The 23507-nt window shown below is 42.0% G+C and overlaps 1 protein-coding gene across 4 annotated transcripts in view; it reads right to left on the bottom strand.

The window, feature by feature from the left end:
• TCF12 (transcription factor 12) overlaps positions 1-23507 on the bottom strand; it is a 954287-nt gene that overhangs the window by 707523 nt on the left and 223257 nt on the right. For all 4 annotated transcript variants that reach the window (XM_053717513.1, XM_053717514.1, XM_053717515.1 and 1 more), the window contains exon 4: positions 21901-21974. In XM_053717513.1, the coding sequence (XP_053573488.1) occupies positions 21901-21974 (74 nt within the window). The remainder of the gene's footprint in view (positions 1-21900; positions 21975-23507) is intronic.

The raw sequence follows: 23507 nt of genomic DNA, 5'->3' as shown, positions 1-23507 counted from the left end.
TCTCAATAACTAATGATGCACGATATAATACCCCAATGTACCTAAGTGTTGGTTATATATATTTTCTCAAATCACTTACTGGGTCCAAGAGTGGCCCAATTTATTGTTTTCCCTCTCCCCAATACCCCTGCTATGCACTAATAGTTCAGGGGGTCCAAGAGTGGCCTCCATATCTCACAAGGGGTAAACACTGTGTCATTATTTTACCATATTCTAATGGGGATGTGTTATATTAGAAAATTGGAGGTTGAAAATCTTACTCTCTCTTTACATGTTTTGATATTATGTGTTTTCCACCTGTGGTGTGACTTAATCTGGAGACCCGTCAGAGGTCCATGTTACTATATTTCCACTCCTTTTCCAATATTGTTGTAATTCACTTTGTATTTTCATGCCATGCAAATTATTTCTTAATTGTCATGTAATATATTTAACCTCAATAAAAATAAAATTAAAAATAAATAAATAAAATAAATAAACAGGCTTGGAAATCACTTTAATCAAATAAAAACACACTTAAAAAAAACGGTACTGTGCCTTTAAGAAATAAAAAAAGGCACACAATTTTGCAAAAACAGTGAAAAAATGCAGCAAACTTTTCCAAAATGTTTACAGTATGTACCTAAAGCATTAGTAAGATTGCACCACTAGCAATATAAACTATTAACCCCTTAATGCCCAAACCGGATCGACAGTAGCAAAAAAAAACGGTTAAAGAAACTTCAGCACCTTGCCTCTGCTGTGGCCCTACCTGCACCCTTACGACCAGATTTGTGGGGAAAAAGCGTCTTATAGGCCCTCAAACTGCAGCAGGACCCTCCATGTGAAACAGCCTGAACTTCTAGTCAAAATAACTGCGCATCTGAGGCGCGAAATTAGGCCCCTCCCACCTCACTCCGGTGCTTGTGAGGCCTAAAGAAACACTCCCAAGTGTTTTAGTAATAGCCATGTGGGTAATAACCCCTGAAAGAAACCCAAAGGAACCTTCAAATTGTCTCAAAAAACGATAATTTCAATAAAAACCGTTTGCCCTGAAGTAGTGTCAACCAGCATAAACTAGCCCTGTTATGTAAGCTTGAAATTCCATACTTAGTCTCTGAATACAGCTTACCCTTCCCTCATGGGGATATTAACAGTCTTTTCTAGCATTATCACAGTCTTGTCTAGAAATAAATGACTGAACATACCTTATTGCAACCTAACCTGCAAACCGTTCCCCCCAACTGAAGTTCTCTTGTACTCCTCAGTCCTGTGTGCGAACAGCAGTGGATTTTAGTTACAACATGCTAATATCATCTTCCCCCCTGCAGAAATCTTCATCCCCTTTCTGCTAGAGAGTAAATAGTACACACCGGTACCATTTAAAATAAACTCTTGCTTGTAGAAAATAAAAACTACAATTCTAACACCACATTCACTTTACCCTTCCGATTGCTTAGAGCCGGCAAAGAGAATGACTGGGGGGTGGAGCTAGAGGGGGAGCTATATGGACAGCTCTGCTGTGTGCTCCCTTTGCCACTTCCTGTTGGGAAGGAGAATATCCCACAAGTAAAGGATGAATTTGTGGACTCGATACATCTTACAAGAGAAAACTACCTCATCTGCATGGAAGATCAGATAAGGGGAATCACACTGTAAGGCAGATAACTCTGAAACTCTTTGAGCCGAAGAGATAGCTACCAAAAACAGAACTTTCCAAGATAAAAGCTTGATATCTATGGAATGCAGAGGTTCAAACGGAACCCCCTGAAGAACTTTAAGAACTAAATTTAAACTCCATGGCGGAGCAACAGGTTTAAACACAGGCTTGATTCTAACTAAAGCCTGACAAAATGCCTAAACATCTGGAACATCTGCCAGACACTTGTGCAGAAGAATAGACAGAGCAGAAATCTGTCCCTTTAAGGAACTAGCTGACAATCCCTTCTCCAATCCTTCTTGGAGAAAGGATAATATCCTAGGAATCCTGACCTTACTCCATGAGTAACCCTTGGATTCACACCAATGAAGATATTTACACCATATCTTATGATAGATTTTCCTGGTGACAGGCTTTCGAGCCTGAATCAAGGTATCAATAACCGACTCGGAGAAACCACGTTTTGATAAAATCAAGCGTTCAATCTCCAAGCAGTCAGACGCAGAGAAATTAGATTTGGATGTTTGAATGGACCTTGGAGTAGAAAGTCCTGCCTCAGCGGCAGAGTCCATGGTGGAAAGGATGACATGTCCATAAGATCTGCATACCAAGTCCTGCGTGGCCACGCAGGTTCTATCAAAATCACCGAAGCTCTCTCCTGCTAGATCTTGGCAATCAGACGAGGGAGGAGAGGAAATGGTGGGAACACATAAGCCAGGCTGAAGGAGCAGGGCACTGCTAGAGCATCTATCAGCGCTGCCTGGGGATCCCTTGACCTGGACCCGTAACAAGGAAGCTTGGCGTTCTGACGAGACGCCATCAGATCCAGTTCTGGTTTGCCCCATAGTTGAATCAGCTGGGCAAATACCTCCGGATGGAGCTCCCACTCCCCCGGATGAAAAGTCTGCCGACTTAGAAAATCCGCCTCCCAGTTCTCTACTCCCGGGATATGGATAGCTGAGAAATGACAAGAGTGAACCTCTGCCCATAGAATTATCTTTGAAACCTCCAACATTGCCAGGGGGCTCCTTGTTCCCCCCTGATGGTTGATATAGGCTACAGTCATGATATTGTCCGACTGAAATCTGATGAACCTGACCGTAGCTAGTTGAGGCCAAGCCTGAAGAGCATTGAATATCGCTCTCAGTTCCAGAATGTTTATCGGAAGGAGGGCTTCCTCCTGAGACCATGAACCCTGAACCTTCAGGGAGTTCCAGACTGCGCCCCAGCCCAGAAGGCTGGCATCTGTCGTCAATATAGTCCACTCTGGCCTGCGGAAACTCATTCCCCTGGACAGATGGACCCGAGATAACCACCAGAGAAGAGAATCCCTGGTCTCTTGATCCAGATTTAGCAGAGGGGACAAATCTGTGTAGTCCCCATGCCACTGATTGAGCATGCAAAGTTGCAGTGGTCTGAGATGTAGGCGGGCAAACGGAACTATGTCCATTGCCGCTACCATTAGGCCGATTACTTCCATACACTGAGCCACTGACGGCCGAGAAGTGGAATGAAGAGCACGACAGGAAGTTAGAAGCTTTGATAACCTGACCTCTGTCAGAAAAATTTTCATTTCTACTGAATCAGTGTTCCTAGGAAGGAAACTCTTGTGAGAGGGGAGAGAGAACTCTTTTCTTCGTTCACCTTCCACCCGTGAGACCTCAGAAAGGCCAGAACAATGTCCGTATGAGACTTGGCGATTTGAAAAGAAGCCTGTATCAGAATGTCTTCTAGGTATGGAGCCACTGCATTGCCCCGTGGCCTTAGAACTGCCAGTAGGGACCCTAGAACCTTCGTAAAGATTCTTGGTGCAGTGGCTAACCCGAAGGGAAGAGCCACAAACTGGTAATGCCTGTCTAAGAAGTCGAACCTGAGGAACTGATGCTGATCTCTGTGAATGTGGAGATAAGCATACTTTAAGTACACGGTAGTCATATATTGACCCTCCTGGATCATAGGGAGGATGGTTCTGATAGTCTCCATCTTGAAGGATGGGATTCTGAGAAATTTGTTCAGGATCTTGAGATCCAAGATTGGTCTGAAAGTTCCCTCTTTTTTGGGAACTATAAACAGATTTGAATAGAAGTGCTGCCCTGTTCCTCCCTTGGAACTGGGTGGATCACTCCCATAACCAGTAGGTCTTGAACACAACGTAAGAATGCCTCTCTCTTTATCTGGTTTACAGATAATTGTGAGAGATGAAATCTCCCCTTTGGAGATGAAGCTTTGAAGTCCAGAAGATATCCCTGGGAAACAATCTCTAATGCCCACGGATCCTGGACGTCTCTTGCCCAAGCCTGGGCGAAGAGAGAAAGTCTGCCCCCTACTAGATCTGGTCCAGATCGGGGGCTACTCCTTCATGCTGTCTTAGAGGCGGCAGCAGGTTTTTTGGCCTGCTTCCCCTTGTTCCAAGCCTGGTTCGGTCTCCAGACTGGTTTGGACTGGGCGAAATTTCCCATATTTTTGCATTAGAGGAAGCTGAAGCTGCGCCACTCTTAAAGTTTCGAAATGAACGAAAAATATTCTGTTAGGTCCTTAATTTATTGGACCTATCCTGAGGAAGGGCGTGACCTTTTCCTCCAGTAATATCAGAAATTATCTCCTTCAGGCCCGGCCCGAATAGGGTCTGTCCTTTGAAGGGGATGTTAAGAAGCTTAGTCTTTGAAGTAACGTCTGCTGACCAGGACTTAAGCCATATCGCCCTGCGCGCCAGAATGGCAAAACCTGAATTCTTAGCCGTTAGCTGGGTTAGATGAAAAACGGCGTCAGAAATAAAGGAATTAGCTAACTTGAGAGCTTTAATCCTGTCTAAAATATCATCTAACGGGGTCTCCACCTGTAGAGCCTCCTCAAGAGACTCTAACCAAAAAGCCGCTGCAGCAGTAACTGGGGCAATGCATGCAAGAGGCTGGAGAATAAAACCTTGATGGATAAAAATTTTCTTAAGGAGACCCTCCAATTTTTTATCCATAGGATCTAAGAAAGCACAACTGTCCTCGACGGGGATAGTTGTACGCTTAGCTAGGGTAGAAATAGCACCCTCCACCTTAGGGACTGTCTGCCACGAGTCCCGTATAGCGACATCTATGGGAAACATCTTTTTAAAAGCAGGAGGGGGAGAGAACGGAACACCTGGTCTATCCCATTCCTTAGTAATAATTTCCGAAAACCTCTTAGGGACTGGAAAAACATCAGTGTAAACAGGCACTGCAAAGTATTTGTCCATTTTACACAATTTCTCTGGAACTACAATGGGGTCACAGTCATCCAGAGTCGCTAAAACCTCCCTGAGCAATAAGTGGAGGTGTTCAAGCTTAAATTTAAAGGCTGTCATTTCAGAATCGGACTGAAGTAACGTCTTCCCTGAATCTGAAATCTCACCATCAGATAGCAACTCCCTTGCCACGGCTTCGGAGCATTGTGAGGGTATATCGGACATAGCTACTAAAGCGTCAGAAAGCTCTGTATTTGTTCTAGCCCCAGAGCTGTCTCGCTTTCCTTGTAACCCTGGCAGTTTGGACAATACCTCTGTGAGGGTATTAGTCATAACTGCCGCCATGTCTTGTAAGGTAAACGCATTGGACGCGCTAGATGTACTTGGCGTCACTTGAGCGGGAGTTATAGGTTCTGACACGTGGGGAGAGCTAGATGGCATAACCTCCCTTTTGCCAATCTGAGAAACCTCTGGTGATAAATCTTTAAATGCCATAATATGGTCTTTATAATTTATAGAAATTTCAGTACATTTGGTACACATTCTAAGAGGGGGTTCCACAATGGCTTCTAAAAATATTGAACAAGAAGTTTCCTCTATGTCAGACATGTTTAACAGACTAGTAATGAGACCAGCAAGCTTGGAAAACACTTTAATAAATGTGAAACAGCAATTAAATAAAAACGGTACTGTGCCTTTAAGAGAAAAAAACTATCACATAAACTGCAAAACAGGTTTAAAAAGTAGTAAACTCTTCGAAATTTTTACAGTGTGTATAAGGGAATAAAGCAGCATTGCACCCACTTGCAAATGGATGATTAACACTTTAGGCCTCAACCCGGATTTGAAAAACTTTAAAAAACGTTAATAAACAGTTAAACACCTTGCCACAGCTCTGCTGTGGCTCCTACCTGCCCTCAAATACGATTTAGGAAAGAAATAAGCCCTCTATAGTGGTCCTCAGATGCCAGAGGACTCCTCTAGGGAAGCTGGATGTCTCAGTCTGAATATGAACTGCGCATCTAGAGCGCGAAAATAGGCCCCTCCCACCATGCACTCGATGTCAGAGGGCCTTAAGAAAATATTCCTAGGAGTATCTGACTCGCCATGTGGAAACTAGGCCCCAAAAAAATTATTTATCACCCTCAGAGATAAAACGTTCTTTCTATATAACATGTAAACGTTTTGTCACTAAGAAATATGAGTATTAACATGAATATTACCCTTTTTTATAAGCATGATCCCAGTCGTTGTTAAATCACTGCATCAGGCTTACCTCAATTATACAAGGCTCTGTCAGCATTTTCTAGATCTTATCTCTCTAGAAATAAATATACTGAACATACCTCAAAGCAGGTAAACTGCAAACCGTTCCCCCAACTGAAGTCTTTCCCATACTCATCAGTTATGCGTGAGAACAGCAATGGGCCTTAGTTACAAACCGCTAAGATCATCAACCTCCAGGCAGATTCTTCTTCTAATTTCTGCCTGAGAGTAAAACAGTACAACACCGGTACCGTTTAAAAATAACAAACTTTTGATTGAAGGTAAAACTATACTAAGTCACCACATATCTCTTGATACTTCCTATCTTGTCGAGAGCTGCAACAGAATTACTGGGAGTGGCAGTTAGGGGAGGAGCTATATAGACAGCTCTGCTGTGGGTGTCCTCTTGCAACTTCCTGTTGGGAAGGAGAATATCCCACAAGTAATGGATGAACCCGTGGACTGGATACACCTTACAAGAGAAAATATCAAAATCTGGAGTGCCCTTTAAAGGTCACCAGACTATTAAAAGATACCCCTGGACCGTGTCCTCTGGTAATCTCCCCGGAAACACAGGCTAAACATAAATAAATGGCACAGCTCTAATTAAAAAGCACATCACATCTTCGGCAATAACTCCATTCTGATGGAGAACCAGAAGAAAGGCATGTCCAAGTTCAGACACATTGACCCGTTCAGAAGTAAAAAATGGAGCCTATCCACCATACAGGGGGAAGAAGAGGAGGGCAGGAACAAACATACCCCATCTAAATGGCGCTCAACTAATTCAGCTGCGTGTCTCTCACTGCCTAAAGGAAATCTTAGCAACACCCGCTGATCGCATAAGAAACCTAAGCGTTTATGAACCTCTAGGACAGTAAAATTACAAAGTGCTGCAACACATAATAAAAGCGAGAGATTACTTGCTCCAGCTAAAAGCCGGATGCCAGAAGGAATAATTCTTAAAAATCCTATGCCCACTGAAAAGTCAAACACAAGGATTAATAGGAACAATACATCTCTGTTTCTTGTCACATAAATCCCAAATAAAAAACAAAAAATGTTGATGTAAACATCATCCTGAGCAATTAACCTTCTTAGTCTCTTTAAGTCACTATAAGTGCCTGCGTCCTGCCTATGATATCCTGTCTCAGGATAAATATATGTCCCAGAAAATATGCAGCATAAACTCACATCAGAAGTGCATGTCCCCCAAACATAAAAAGAATAAACTTACTCAGGCTTTCTATACCAGGGCAGCAAAATGTTAGGAAAATGCAGTAAAGCACACCTTACAAGTTTCTAACTGCTTTAAAGTCACCACTGCCCTGCTGAAGAGACTAACATGGAGTACGGCTATACCCAGACTGAGATGGAAGATCAGAGCAAAACTGCTCTGACTTCAAAACAAAAAAATCTTGATAGAAGAATCTATATCAGACACCTAATTACTTCACCTCCTCCTTGCACTAGAGGCAAAGAGAATGACTGGGGGTTATGAGTAAGGGAAGTGAAATATATAGCAGCTTTGCTGTGGTGCTCTTTGCCTCCTCCTGCTGGCCAGGAGTCATATTCCCACTAGTAATTGATGATTCCATTGACTCACCATATCTTAGGAAATAAAGTGCTCTTGAAAGTTTGGGAATCTTTGCTTCCTCCTAGTGGCAAGGAATTGGATCTCACGTGCAATGGATTGTGGACACTCACCACCTTATGAATGAAAAATAATTGTTTTGCAGCTTTCTTTATAACCATTTCTACAAAACTGGTGTAGCTAAAGAAAAAATCCTCAAAATAGATTTATTATTTTGTCCTGATTTTTGGAATACTCCTTATATCTAAGTTTCCAGGTAATTTTAGGAAATATATGTGTGACTATTAAGCCTTTCCACCCAGCCGTCACTATGGGGAGGGTGTGGCATGAAGGGGTTAATAGCATGCAGCCACTTGTTTTTCCCTTATACCTTTAATTCTACAAAGGACCCAAAGGGACACCAAATTAACCCCCAAATTCTGCCTACACCAACCCCAGTTATCAATGCTGCCATCACCAAGAATCTTGAATCTTGGAAACCCAATAACTCACACAATTAACAATTAGGTATAGTGCCTTTAACCTTGAATCTTCTTCTATGCAAGGCAAACCATGGTACAAGAGAAATGGTGGGAAGGGGGGTCTTGAGACCACAGCATTCCTGAACAAACATAGATTCCACACAAAGAAAGAACAGTTTGGAATAAACCTGACAATGCTGAGACCACAATACCACCTCTGCTGTGTAGCTGATCCAGGTATCAACTATTCCTTATAAGTGTATCAGGCATGACACCTCCCCCTTTAAGATGGTGGAAACAAGTGGTCAGCCCACGCTGAGCCCCTATGTCTACCTCAACCCTAGTCTTTCCCCGTTCATAATATCAGTTCTGCCCATGTCGGACACTCTCTGCATTAATTTGCCCACTGCAGCAGTTAGCACCAGCTGACACATTTTCCCTTGTGGAGGACAGTCCATTGCTAGATATCACACACTCCTTGCTCTCACACTCACTTGTGAAGGGATCTAGAGTCACCTCAGGTAACTCAGTAGGGGACTAAGGGCAGTTCATGCAAAGCTTAGGCCAGATAGTCGACTGTTCACACCTAACCCTGTATGCTCTGTAGGTGTAGCAGGTTCACTTATCACTGAAGCTGCTGTGCTCACACATTCTCTATCCAGGGCACACACAACTATGGGAGAGTTGTAGGGAGAAGTCCCATCTCCCTCCCCCTCTTCTTCACCCTATGCTATTACTGTAGGGTGGGGTCACAAGCACACCTAGGGTCCCATCCTGTCCTACCCTCTGTACCAGGGCAAAGGGTACTCTGGCCTCTACACCAGCCGTGCAATTCACTTCTACTTGCATATACAATGCTGTTAAAGAGACAGACTGACACATACCTGTCAGCTGTTCTCCTTGCCAGCTGCATAGCTGAGTCTGACATTGCTCACTAAGAGTGCATTTTACCTCAGGGGAAACCAGAGAAGAAGCCTCTGCTCCTGACCCCTGTTCACTACACTCAGCTGACACACCACACTCAGGCACCAGACATGTCACCTGATCACTTTACCCCACTCCATACATACTACCTTTTCCTGGGGTATAGAAATCCCAGCTCCCAGGGTCCCTTCAATAGGTCCTGGCACTGCACATTCAATACCTTTGTCTTGGGCATGCAATACTGGTTCAAGCGAGGAACCTCGCTTGCCTAGCCCTGCTGCTCTCTCACATTTCCACACACTTTATGAGGCATCACCTGCTCACAGCATCCAGCAACATCTAGGGCATCATCCTCTCTCTCACTCATAAGCAGGGGTAAACCAAGCTATCCCACTAGTCCCTCTACTCTAGGGCCTGGCTCTTGGCACACATTGTCATCCATGGCAGTATATCCCTTTACAATGAAACAAGGCATTACTGGTAAAAGTTCGGGTCAATCAGCATTAACCCTAGGCTCTCTCTCCCAGCAAACATGTTCAATAGAATCAATATTGCCATAATCATTTACATTACATCCCTCCTCACAGGAACAAGACATTCTGGTGTACACACAGGTAGAGCTGCATTAACCCTCAGCTCCCCCTCCCAACAACCATATTCAAGGGAAGTATTCTCCATCCTTTGGTAGGATACCTCCGACCATGGTGTAGCTAGAGATTTGTCCATCCCAAGCCTCATCTCCGGGTCCCCCAAAGTTTTAAACAGTACCTCAGTTGGTGCTGGGCCCTCTGTTGGCCCTTCCATGTTGCATCAACAGGGATATCCGCAGAAATCCCCACCTCCTGCAAACCTTTTCCCACACTCCAATCTAGGTACACCTGTGCCACAGGCACTGTGGGGCAAACTCCCCCAATTCCTTGGATGGACACAGTCCTCCCTGGTATAATGTTCTCCAGCTTTACCATTCCAGGACGCACCAAGGTAACTGAAGCTCCACTAGTCCTGTTGCCACCCGGTCACCCATAGACACCCTCTTTAGGTTATTTCTCCGCTTCTGCCTTGTGAACCCACCCACAAACAAAACAGCTGCTGGTCCCCCAGCCCCATTCCCACCCTCAGACGGCTTCTTCTCTGGGCAGGTAAAACTCAGATGCCCCATCTGGTTACAAATAAAACACTGACAGGTATCCCCCTGGCCCGATGTGGCCCCTGTCCCTCTGGCTGTAGGGTGTAGAGGAGATGGTCTCTCTGATGGCTTGGCTGCCCTTTTCCACTTAGGAGATCCAGCATGTTCAGAGAGGGATTGCTTGGTATTTCGGGGCTGGACTGCACTGTTAAGTCAGGATCAGACTGATATGCTACAGGAAAGTTCTTCTCCGTGAAAGGCACATGTTGAGCAAAAAGAGGCTGCTTCTTGGGTGGTAACTAACCATAAAATAAGCTATTATGCTATTGTTCGTTCCCAGGTTGAGCGCTTCTCTCAATTTATGCAGCTTGAACAGTTGCCTGCTTTGCTGCAGGTGCTCTGTTGTTGGCATAATCATTAGCCAGGTCTGCAGCCTCTGCCACTGTTTTGGGCTTTCTGTCTAGAATCCATTCTCTGGTCTCAGGACTCCATGTATGCAGGAATTGCTCCAGGATCATCAAATTCTCCAAAGCCTCATGAGTGAGGACTTTTAGGCCCCCAGTCCAATGCTTAAAAGCAGCCCTCAGCTGTGCAACATACTTTGTTCAGCTGTCACCTGCACTCTGATGGACACTTCGAAATTTTTTCATGTAGAATTCTGGAGTGAGGTTAAAGCTTTACAAAACGCTGTTTTTATGGCCTCATAGTCTTTGTCATCCTCCACTGGCAGGGAAGCAAACACATTCAGGGCTTTATCCTTTAAGCGAAGAGCTAAATAGTGAGCCCATTGCTCTAGGGCAGTTGATATTGCTTGCATACTTTCACAAAGTCCCTCAGAAAATTTTTCAAGTCAGTGTCCTTTTCTAACATTGGAAAATACTCCAACTGTGGCTTCTCTGTTGCTGGTTCCCCACAATCACTGGATTGTGGAGTCAGGCAGGTTCTGTTAATCCGCAAAACCTCTAGCTCATGTCTCCGTTGAGCCTCCTTTTCCTCTCTCTTTCTATCAGCAGCCTCTCTCTCCCCCTTCTTTTCTCCTCTTGATACTTGATCAATTTAAGTTTTAGTTACGGTTCAGCATTCCCCAAGTACCTGAGAGCTGTTTGTAGCTCAGACTCCATGGCAGTCGCAGGTTTAACAGTGTTAGGTACCAGCTCTTGGGTTACAGGTTCCACAGTAACCCTTTCTGTGTTTGTTTCCTGCTCTGTTGTGATGCAGTCTGTGTGATGCATCTCATGGATCAACTGCTCCTTTGTTTTTCCTAAAGTTTCTATGGCTCTTTCTTGACAAAGCAACTCAAGCGACTCCTTGGGCATTTTCATTTTTTTTTATTTTTTTTTTTATAGTACTTTATTAATTTTCAGATAGATTCACAAGTCAGAGGGAAAAAACAAAAAACGAAAAACAAACAACACCAAAAAAAACAACAACAAAAATTACAATACATACATTTTCCGTATTGGGATTGAAATAAGCAATGATAGCAAACGCCATAATAATCAGTTTTTCCCACAACTTAAAAAGAAAAGAAAAAAAGATATATACAGGGAGTGCAGAATTATTAGGCAAGTTGTATTTTTGAGGATTAATTTTATTATTGAACAACAACCATGTTCTCAATGAACCCAAAAAACTCATTAATATCAAAGCTGAATAGTTTTGGAAGTAGTTTTTAGTTTGTTTTTAGTTATAGCTATTTTAGGGGGATATCTGTGTGTGCAGGTGACTATTACTGTGCATAATTATTAGGCAACTTAACAAAAAACAAATATATACCCATTTCAATTATTTATTTTTACCAGTGAAACCAATATAACATCTCAACATTCACAAATATACATTTCTGACAAAAACAAAATCAGTGACCAATATAGCCACCTTTCTTTGCAAGGACACTCAAAAGCCTGCCATCCATTGATTCTGTCAGTGTTTTGATCTGTTCACCATCAACATTGCGTGCAGCAGCAACCACAGCCTCCCAGACACTGTTCAGAGAGGTGTACTGTTTTCCCTCCTTGTAAATCTCACATTTGATGATGGACCACAGGTTCTCAATGGGGTTAAGATCAGGTGAACAAGGAGGCCATGTCATTAGATTTTCTTCTTTTATACCCTTTCTTGCCAGCCACGCTGTGGAGTACTTGGACGCGTGTGATGGAGCATTGTCCTGCATGAAAATCATGTTTTTCTTGAAGGATGCAGACTTCTTCCTGTACCACTGCTTGAAGAAGGTGTCTTCCAGAAACTGGCAGTAGGACTGGGAGTTGAGCTTGACTCCATCCTCAACCCGAAAAGGCCCCACAAGCTCATCTTTGATGATACCAGCCCAAACCAGTACTCCACCTCCACCTTGCTGGCGTCTGAGTCGGACTGGAGCTCTCTGCCCTTTACCAATCCAGCCACGGGCCCATCCATCTGGCCCATCAAGACTCACTCTCATTTCATCAGTCCATAAAACCTTAGAAAAATCAGTCTTGAGATATTTCTTGGCCCAGTCTTGACGTTTCAGCTTGTGTATCTTGTTCAGTGGTGGTCGTCTTTCAGCCTTTCTTACCTTGGCCATGTCTCTGAGTATTGCACACCTTGTGCTTTTGGGCACTCCAGTGATGTTGCAGCTCTGAAATATGGCCAAACTGGTGGCAAGTGGCATCTTGGCAGCTGCACGCTTGACTTTTCTCAGTTCATGGGCAGTTATTTTGCGCCTTGGTTTTTCCACACGCTTCTTGCGACCCTGTTGACTATTTTGAATGAAACGCTTGATTGTTCGATGATCACGCTTCAGAAGCTTTGCAATTTTAAGAGTGCTGCATCCCTCTGCAAGATATCTCACTATTTTTGACTTTTCTGAGCCTGTCAAGTCCTTCTTTTGACCCATTTTGCCAAAGGAAAGGAAGTTGCCTAATAATTATGCACACCTGATATAGGGTGTTGATGTCATTAGACCACACCCCTTCTCATTACAGAGATGCAAATCACCTAATATGATTAATTGGTAGTAGGCTTTCGAGCCTATACAGCTTGGAGTAAGACAACATGCATAAAGAGGATGATGTGGTCAAAATACTCATTTGCCTAATAATTCTGCACTCCCTGTATGTAACTCCTCTCTCCTCCTCCCCCCCCCCCACAACCATGGTCTATCGGTACCCAATATTCCGGAAAGTAACCTGCATGTACGTTTTGCAATACGTATTCAGTGGTACTAAATGGCTTAACTAATTGGGTTTGTACGTTTTCTGGAAAGCTTTTGATAACCTTTATCCATTTTTTGAAGTAATTTTGAATTTGAATATTACTGGGGTATTGTATAGATATTTGTTCAATAACACATTGATTTATCAATATCTTTTTAAATTCTACGAACTTAGGTGCTTTTGGAGATTTCCATCTTTTTAATATAAGGTTTCGCACTAGTAATATTATAGTATTAATTAAATTATTATCTTTGTGTTGTTCTGAGTATTTTAGTAGGAAAAAACAGAATTTATGCTTACCTGATAAATTACTTTCTCCAACGGTGTGTCCGGTCCACGGCGTCATCCTTACTTGTGGGATATTCTCTTTCCCAAAAGGAAATGGCAAAGAGTCCCAGCAAAGCTGGTCACATGATCCCTCCTAGGCTCCGCCCACCCCAGTCATTCGACCGACGGACAGGAGGAAATATATATAGGAGAAACCATATGATACCGTGGTGACTGTAGTTAGAGAAAATAATTAATCAGACCTGATTAAAAAACCAGGGCGGGCCGTGGACCGGACACACCGTTGGAGAAAGTAATTTATCAGGTAAGCATAAATTCTGTTTTCTCCAACATTGGTGTGTCCGGTCCACGGCGTCATCCTTACTTGTGGGAACCAATACCAAAGCTTTAGGACACGGATGAAGGGAGGGAGCAAATCAGGTCACCTAAATGGAAGGCACCACAGCTTGCAAAACCTTTCTCCCAAAAATAGCCTCCGAAGAAGCAAAAGTATAAAATTTGTAAAATTTGGCAAAAGTGTGCAGTGAAGACCAAGTCGCTGCCTTACATATCTGGTCAACAGAAGCCTCGTTCTTGAAGGCCCATGTGGAAGCCACAGCCCTAGTGGAGTGAGCTGTGATTCTTTCAGGAGGCTGCCGTCCGGCAGTCTCATAAGCCAATCGGATAATGCTTTTAAGCCAAAAGGAAAGAGAGGTAGAAGTCGCTTTTTGACCTCTCCTTTTACCAGAATAAACAACAAACAAGGAAGATGTTTGTCTGAAATCTTTAGTAGCCTCTAAATAGAATTTTAGAGCACGGACTACGTCCAAATTGTGAAACAAACGTTCCTTCTTTGAAACTGGATTCGGACACAAAGAAGGTACAACTATCTCCTGGTTAATATTTTTGTTGGAAACAACTTTCGGAAGAAAACCAGGCTTAGTACGCAAAACCACCTTATCTGCATGGAACACCAGATTGGGCGGAGAACACTGCAGAGCAGATAACTCTGAAACTCTTCTAGCAGAAGAAATTGCAACCAAAAACAAAACTTTCCAAGATAATAACTTAATATCTACGGAATGTAAGGGTTCAAACGGAACCCCTTGAAGAACTGAAAGAACTAGATTTAGACTCCAGGGAGGAGTCAAAGGTCTGTAAACAGGCTTGATCCTAACCAGAGCCTGAACAAATGCTTGAACATCTGGCACAGCTGCCAGTCTTTTGTGAAGTAAAACAGATAAAGCAGAGATCTGTCCCTTCAGAGAACTTGCAGATAATCCTTTCTCCAAACCTTCTTGTAGAAAGGATAGAATCTTAGGAATTTTTATCTTGTTCCATGGGAATCCTTTAGATTCACACCAACAGATATATTTTTTCCATATTTTATGGTAAATTTTTCTAGTTACAGGCTTTCTAGCCTGAATCAGAGTATCTATTACAGAATCTGAATACCCACGCTTTGATAAAATCAAGCGTTCAATCTCCAAGCCGTCAGTTGGAGGGAAACCAGATTTGGATGTTCGAATGGACCCTGAACAAGAAGGTCCTGTCTCAAAGGTAGCTTCCATGGTGGAGCCGATGACATATTGACCAGGTCTGCATACCAAGTCCTGCGTGGCCACGCAGGAGCTATCAAGATCACCGAGGCCCTCTCCTGATTGATCCTGGCTACCAGCCTGGGGATGAGAGGAAACGGTGGGAATACATAAGCTAGGTTGAATGTCCAAGGTGCTACTAGTGCATCTACTAGGGTCGCCTTGGGATCCCTGGATCTGGACCCGTAGCAAGGAACCTTGAAGTTCTGACGAGACGCCATCAGATCGATGTCTGGAATGCCCCATAATTGAGTTATTTGGGCAAAGATTTCCGGATGGAGTTCCCACTCCCCCGGATGGAATGTCTGACGACTCAGAAAATCCGCTTCCCAATTTTCCACTCCTGGGATGTGGATCGCAGACAAGTGGCAGGAGTGATCCTCCGCCCATTGAATTATCTTGGTCACTTCTTTCATCGCCAGGGAAGTCCTTGTTCCCCCCTGATGATTGATATATGCAACGGTCGTCATGTTGTCTGACTGAAACCTTATGAATTTGGCCTTTGCTAGTTGAGGCCAAGCTCTGAGAGCATTGAATATCGCTCTCAGTTCCAGAATGTTTATCGGGAGAAGAGATTCTTCCCGAGACCATAGACCCTGAGCTTTCAGGGATTCCCAGACCGCGCCCCAGCCCACTAGGCTGGCGTCGGTCGTGACAATGACCCACTCTGGTCTGCGGAAGCTCATTCCCTGTGACAGATTGTCCAGGGTCAGCCACCAACGGAGTGAATCTCTGGTCTTTTGATCTACTTGAATCGTCGGAGACAAGTCTGTATAATCCCCATTCCACTGTCTGAGCATGCACAGTTGTAATGGTCTTAGATGAATTCGTGCAAAAGGAACTATGTCCATTGTTGCAACCATCAATCCTATTACTTCCATGCACTGCGCTATGGAAGGACGAGGAACAGAATGAAGTACTTGACAAGAGCTTAGAAGTTTTGATTTTCTGACCTCTGTCAGAAAAATCCTCATTTCTAAGGAATCTATTATTGTTCCCAAGAAGGGAACTCTTGTTGACGGGGACAGAGAAATTTTTTCTTTGTTCACCTTCCATCCGTGAGATCTGAGAAAGGCTAGGACGATGTCCGTATGAGCCTTTGCTTTTGACAGGGACGACGCTTAAATCAGGATGTCGTCCAAGTAAGGTACTACTGCAATGCCCCTTGGTCTTAGAACCGCTAGAAGGGACCCTAGTACCTTTGTGAAAATCCTTGGAGCAGTGGCTAATCCAAATGGAAGTGCCACAAACTGGTAATGCTTGTCCAGAAAAGCGAACCTTAGGAACTGATGATGTTCCTTGTGGATAGGAATATGTAGGTACGCATCCTTTAAATCCACGGTAGTCATAAATTGATTTTCCTGGATAGTAGGTAGGATCGTTCGAATAGTTTCCATTTTGAACGATGGTACCCTGAGAAATTTGTTTAGGATCTTTAGATCCAAAATTGGTCTGAATGTTCCCTCTTTTTTGGGAACTATGAACAGATTGGAATAAAATCCCATTCCTTGTTCTCTTATTGGAACTGGATGTATCACTCCCATCTTTAACAGGTCTTCTACACAATGTAAGAATGCCTGTCTCTTTATTTGGTTTGAAGATAATTGAGACCTGTGGAACCTTCCCCTTGGGGGTAGTTCCTTGAATTCCAGGAGATAACCTTGAGAAACTATTTCTAGCGCCCAAGGATCCTGAACATCTCTTGCCCAAGCCTGAGCAAAGAGAGAAAGTCTTCCCCCCACTAGATCCGGTCCCGGATCGGGGGCTATCCCTTCATGCTGTTTTGGTAGCAGTGGTAGGCTTCTTGGCCTGCTTACCCTTGTTCCAGCCTTGCATTGGTTTCCAGGCTGGTTTGGGTTGTGAAGTATTACCCTCTTGCTTAGAGGATACAGAATTAGAGACTGGTCCGTTTCTGCGAAAGGGACGAAAATTAGGCTTATTATTAGCCTTAAAAGACCTATCCTGTGGGAGGGCGTGGCCCTTTCCCCCAGTGATGTCTGAAATAATCTCTTTCAAATCAGGTCCAAATAATGTTTTACCTTTGAAAGGAATGTTAAGCAATTTTGTCTTGGAAGAAACATCCGCTGACCAAGACTTTAGCCAAAGCACTCTGCGTGCCACGACAGCAAACCCTGAATTTTTCGCCGCTAATCTAGCTAATTGCAAAGCGGCATCTAAAACAAAAGAGTTAGCCAATTTAAGTGCTTGAACTCTGTCCATAACCTCCTCATACGAAGATTCTTTACTGAGCGATTTTTCTAGTTCCTCGAACCAGAAACACGCTGCCGTAGTGACAGGAACAATGCATGAAATTGGTTGTAGAAGGTAACCTTGCTGTACAAAAATCTTTTTAAGCAAACCCTCTAATTTCTTATCCATAGGATCTTTGAAAGTACAACTATCTTCGATAGGAATAGTAGTGCGTTTGTTTAGAGTAGAAACCGCCCCCTCGACCTTGGGGACTGTCTGCCATAAGTCCTTTCTGGGGTCGACTATAGGAAATAATTTCTTAAATATAGGGGGGGGGACAAAAGGTATGCCGGGCCTTTCCCACTCTTTATTTACTATGTCTGCCACCCGCTTGGGTATAGGAAAAGCGTCGGGGGGCACCGGAACCTCTAGGAACTTGTCCATCTTACATAATTTCTCTGGAATGACCAAATTGTCACAATCATCCAGAGTAGATAACACCTCCTTAAGCAGTGCGCGGAGATGTTCTAATTTAAATTTAAATGTCACAACATCAGGTTCAGCTTGATGAGAAATTTTTCCTGAATCTGAAATTTCTCCATCAGACAAAACCTCCCTCATGGCCCCTTGAGATTGGTGTGAGGGTATGTCAGAACAGTTATCATCAGCGTCCTCTTGCTCTTCAGTGTTTAAAACAGAGCAATCGCGCTTTCTCTGATAAGTAGGCATTTTGGATAAAAGATTTGCTATGGAGTTATCCAATACAGCCGTTAATTGTTGCATGGTAATAAGTATTGGCGCACTAGATGTACTAGGGGCCTCCTGTGTGGGCATAACTGGTGTAGACACAGTAGGGGATGATGTAGTATCATGTTTACTCCCCTCATTTGAGGAATCATCTTGGGCAATATCATTATCTGTTGCAATACTGTCCTTACTTTGTTTGGACACTATGGCACAATTATCACATAAATTTAAATGGGGAGACACATTGGCTTTCATACATATAGAACATAGCTTATCTGATGGTACAGACATGTTAAACAGGCTTAAACTTGTCAACAAAGCACAAAAAACGTTTTAAAATAAAACCGTTACTGTCACTTTAAATTTCAAACTGAAAACACTTTATTACTGAATATGTGAAAAAGTATGAAGGAATTGTTCAAAATTCACCAAAATTTCACCACAGTGTCTTAAAGCATTAAAAGTATTGCACACCAAATTTCAGAGCTTTAACCCTTAAATTTACATTTAACCCCTATACAGTCCCAGAATGAGGCTCTGTCTATAACTAGAAAGGCCCCCATCTGAAAAAGGTGTCCAACACAGTGCCTGCCGTTTTTCTAAACGTTCCCCAAGATTATAATACCAATAATTAGTTAGAATCTGCATAATATGCCTAGTAAAGCAATTGTTTTAGCCCAGAAAAATGTCTACCAGTTTTTAAGCCCTTTTTGAAGCCCTTTATTCTTTTATGTTTAACTAAGAAAATGGCTTACTGGTCCCCATGAGGGGAAATGACAGCCTTTCAGCATTACATGGTCTTGTTAGAAATATGGCTAGTCATACCTTAAGCAGAAAAGACTGCTAACTGTTTCCCCCAACTGAAGTTACTTCATCTCAACAGTCCTGTGTGGAAACAGCAATTGATTTCAGTTACTGTCTGCTAAAATCATCTTCCTCTTACAAACAGAAATCTTCATCCTTTTCTGTTTCAGAGTAAATAGTACATACCAGCACTATTTTAAAATAACAAACACTTGATAGAAGAATAAAACTACATTTAAACACCAAAAAACTCTTAACCATCTCCGTGGAGATGTTGCCTGTGCAACGGCAAAGAGAATGACTGGGGTGGGCGGAGCCTAGGAGGGATCATGTGACCAGCTTTGCTGGGACTCTTTGCCATTTCCTGTTGGGGAAGAGAATATCCCACAAGTAAGGATGACGCCGTGGACCGGACACACCAATGTTGGAGAAACACATGTTGTTTTAGGATTTCATCCCCTATTAATAAGTTCTTTTTCAGCCAGTAGTTAATTTGTAACCAAAGCTGATGAATTTTGGGGCATGCCCAAAAATAATGTAATGTATCTGCTACTTGTGCATTACATTTCGGGCAAGTGTGCTTTGATTTATACCACTTTCTAAGATTATGTGCTGTTATATATACTTTATTTATTACTTTCAGGTGTGATTCACGCCATACAGTTGGTACCCATGTTGTATTTATTATTCTAAAACTCTCCTGTACGTCTGAACTATTTATACTTGGAAAATCCTGCTGCCATTTGTTTGCAATTCCCTCTATCTGGGTTAAATTGGAGTTGGAATTTATCAAACTGTATAAATGGGCTATTGAATGTATTCCACCTTGAAATAGTTTGATTCTACTTTCTAATACCCCTAGTGTCCAATCTGGATTGTACTTGGGCATTTTCTGTATCCTTCCATACTGTTAGTAGAGACAGACAATAAGAGGAAGGGGAAAAAACTGCTTTCTTTGCACTGTATGTCTGTAATTAGGCACCGAGTTCTGTCTTTGGGAAATTACACAAAAACATGTAATTTATTTTAGTACTATACAAATAGCACTAAACAACTCTAGATATCCCCACGGCTGCCAACCAGTTTATGAAGATTAAGCCTTTCCACCCAGCCGTCACTATGGGGAGTGTGTGGGCATGAAGGGATTAATAGCAAACAGTCACTAGTTTTCCCTTAAACCTTTATTTCTACAAAGGACCCAAAGGGACACCAAATTAACCCCCAAATCCAGCCTATACCAACCCCAGTTATCAATGCTGCCACCACCAAGAATCTTGAATTAAGGGTGTCTTGGAAACCCAATAACTCACACAATTAACAGTTAGGTAACGTGCCTTTAAGTTTGACTCTTTAGTCAAGGTTAGAGCCCAAAGACAGAATTAGCTTTTCTATATGTTAAATAACAAACGACAAATACAGGTTACACAGTGCCAAATTATAAAAGCATACATAATAACAAGATATATGCAAAGTTATAGTTCTTTAAAATATAATAGGACATAAAATAAAAAACAATACAGGTAGCCCTCAGTTTACGCCGGGGTTAGGTTCCAGGAGGAATGGTTGTAAATCGAAAACCGTTGTAAATTGAAACCCAATTTATAATGTAAGTCATAGGGAAGTGAGGGAGTTAGGTTCCAGGCCCCTCTCAAAACTGACATAAGTAACACCTAATACATTATTTTTAAAGCTTTGAAATGAAGACTTTAAATGATAAACAGCATTATAAACCTAATAATATAGATTGTATCATCATCAAACTAAGTTTAATGAACAAAAACATTTGCTAACGGCACCTAATAAAATAATTACACAACAGATTGCATCATCATCAAACTAAGTTTAATTAACAAAAACATTTTTTTACTTGCATTTTTCAGCAATCCGTTCTCTGCATTGTTAGCATGTTAGATAATATTGGTTCTGCACCTATTCTATGCATTTCAATCTGCAGTGATTAATAGGCATTTAGGCACCTTCACCTCAAGCAACTGGACAGAAAGATAATAGGGAAGTGGCTGCTCGATAGCTAATGTCTGTTCTGTGTACACAGATCAATTTCAGACCTGTTAAGTTGCATAACTTTGCTGCAAAACAAGCGGACAGCTCCACCTACTGGCTATTTTAATTACTGCACATGGCTGAAAGAAAAGGTTGTTATTCTGAAACTGCGCAAATTGAACCAACGTAAACCGAGGGTCACCTGTACCTATATAATTATTATCCACATTCCGTTTTGTGGAGAACTCCTTCAGATGTTAACTGCTTCCTGTCCAAGGCTAGTTCTGACTAAGTTTTCTGTTACATGCAATTATATCCCAGTCTGCCTTTGTCTTATCAAGACCCCTGCCCTTATTTTAATTTACGAATCTCCAAACATTCTATGCAAGGTAAACCATGGTACAAGAGAAAAGGGGGGAAGGGGGGTCTTGAGACCACAGCATTCCTGAACAAACACAGATTCCACACAAAGAAAGAACAGTTCCCATTAAACCTGGCAATGCTGATACCACAATACCACCTCTGCTGGGTAGCTGATCCATGTATCAACTACTCCTCATGAGTGAATCATGTATGACAATAGGCTAAATAGTACAAAGATGAAATTATTGGTTTAACGTGAAAATTTGATATGCTTGGACTAAATAGCGGTCACCCAATTCAAAACTACTAAACAAAAGTAAATATTTGTAGAATTTAGACACCCCACAGTAATTATCTAGAGGAATTTTGACACATTATATCTAACCCTTTTATAGCCAAGGGCAGAAAATACAATTTGGCTGTCACAGTGATGACAAGTTTTGTACATGGAAAACACATTTTATTTTGTAAACAAGTAATTAGATATCCATGAAATTGTCAAATGTACTTACCCTTGAAGACTCATATGATGGACTGAGTGGACCACTTTGCCCCCAAGAAGACACACTTGATCTTTCATCGATACCTACAACATAACAGTGAGAGTTGTGTTACAAACAGTGGTTAAAAAAGCAAATCAGGAAATGTTAGAACCTGAATGTATAGCACATATTAATGTACAAACAAAACACACTTTTGTAACTGTGAAGAAACATTATACATACACAAATTAGAAAGAAAAAAAAATTCCACCAGCAATACTCAATAAGGTTAACCAAGATCTACCTCTAGACGTTAAGTGCTGACCAGCAGTTTCCAAGATTTTCCTAGTTTCTATGAAGTTCAATGTAACTTAAGAAAATGTGTTAACGTGATATGCACAAGTATATTCTTCATCACAACTACAGATTCAAGTAGCAAAACATGTGCTTTGAATAAGCAAGTCCTGGTCTGACATGGGCCCAATTTCAGCGTGTGAAATATATACACAATAGCCAAGCTCAAAGAAAAACGTCACAATCTATCAGCAACAAGGTTCACTTAAGTTTTATCATCTCTGCTTACATCTTACATTATAAAAAAACATTAAGTGTAAAAACCCTACTGTAAAAAGTATGATTCTACATAAATAGGGTTTGATCTTTCATATCATTCCATTCCTTACCAATGGGGTTAGTAATAAAGCATATGAAGTCACACGCAAGCAGAAAATAAAACTTACATGTGCATTAAAGGGACAGTAAATTTTAAATAAAACTTAAATGGATTAGATAGGGCACGGCATGTAAAACAACTTTCCAATTTTCTACTATTAATTTTGGTTGGTTATCTTGGTATTCTTTGTTAAAGAGTAATCCTAGGTGAGCGCAGAAGCGTACACATGCCTTTAGCCATCTGGTATCAGTGTTTGTTTATAGCAGTATCGTACATAGTTACAATGTTTTAAACACTGCTGCCATACAATGCTATAGACTACTATCAGCCTAGGTAGGTTTAGTCTTCAACAAAGGATATAAAGAGAACAAAGGGAATTTGGAAATAGACGTAAATTGGAAAGTTGTTTAAAATTGCATGTTCTGTCTGAAACATGACTTTTTTTTTTTTACTTTACTGTCCTTTTAAATATAGGATGATGCATTCAGATTCACACAGAAAGGCCTTCTGCCATGTTACCTAGGGCTTTTTGGAGTAGGTTGAAAGTTGAAACAGTTTGAGCTCCTCTTTCCATACCTAAACCCATTTCTTATCTGATAGCTTCAATTCAATTTTAGGATATGGTTGGAAAGACAAATGAGTAAGAGGACTGAACCTAACACAACTCTGGGAAACAAGCCAGGGATTAATGCAGACCTGAATTTGGGCATGTCAGTGCAGACACCCATATGATACCTATTCAAGTATGATGGAATTGATTTGCCCACATTTGGATGACAAGGTCATTGAAGAAGTCTCAGGAAGTTTCTTAACTGTCAAATATCCTGGAACAATCTGACCTGTAATTGGGGAGGCTAAACTGGTCAAGTAACAACTGTGAAAGCGCCTTTCAGGTCAGTTTGAAATAAATCCTGGTTAGTCCATTCAAGCCTCTCAATTTTCAGAGCTAAATGGAACAAAACTT

The sequence above is a fragment of the Bombina bombina genome, chromosome 6 (assembly GCF_027579735.1).
Source record: "Bombina bombina isolate aBomBom1 chromosome 6, aBomBom1.pri, whole genome shotgun sequence".
Taxonomy (NCBI): domain Eukaryota; kingdom Metazoa; phylum Chordata; class Amphibia; order Anura; family Bombinatoridae; genus Bombina; species Bombina bombina.
Note: the sequence above shows the minus strand (reverse complement) of the source record. Positions and strands in the feature narration are given on the sequence as shown.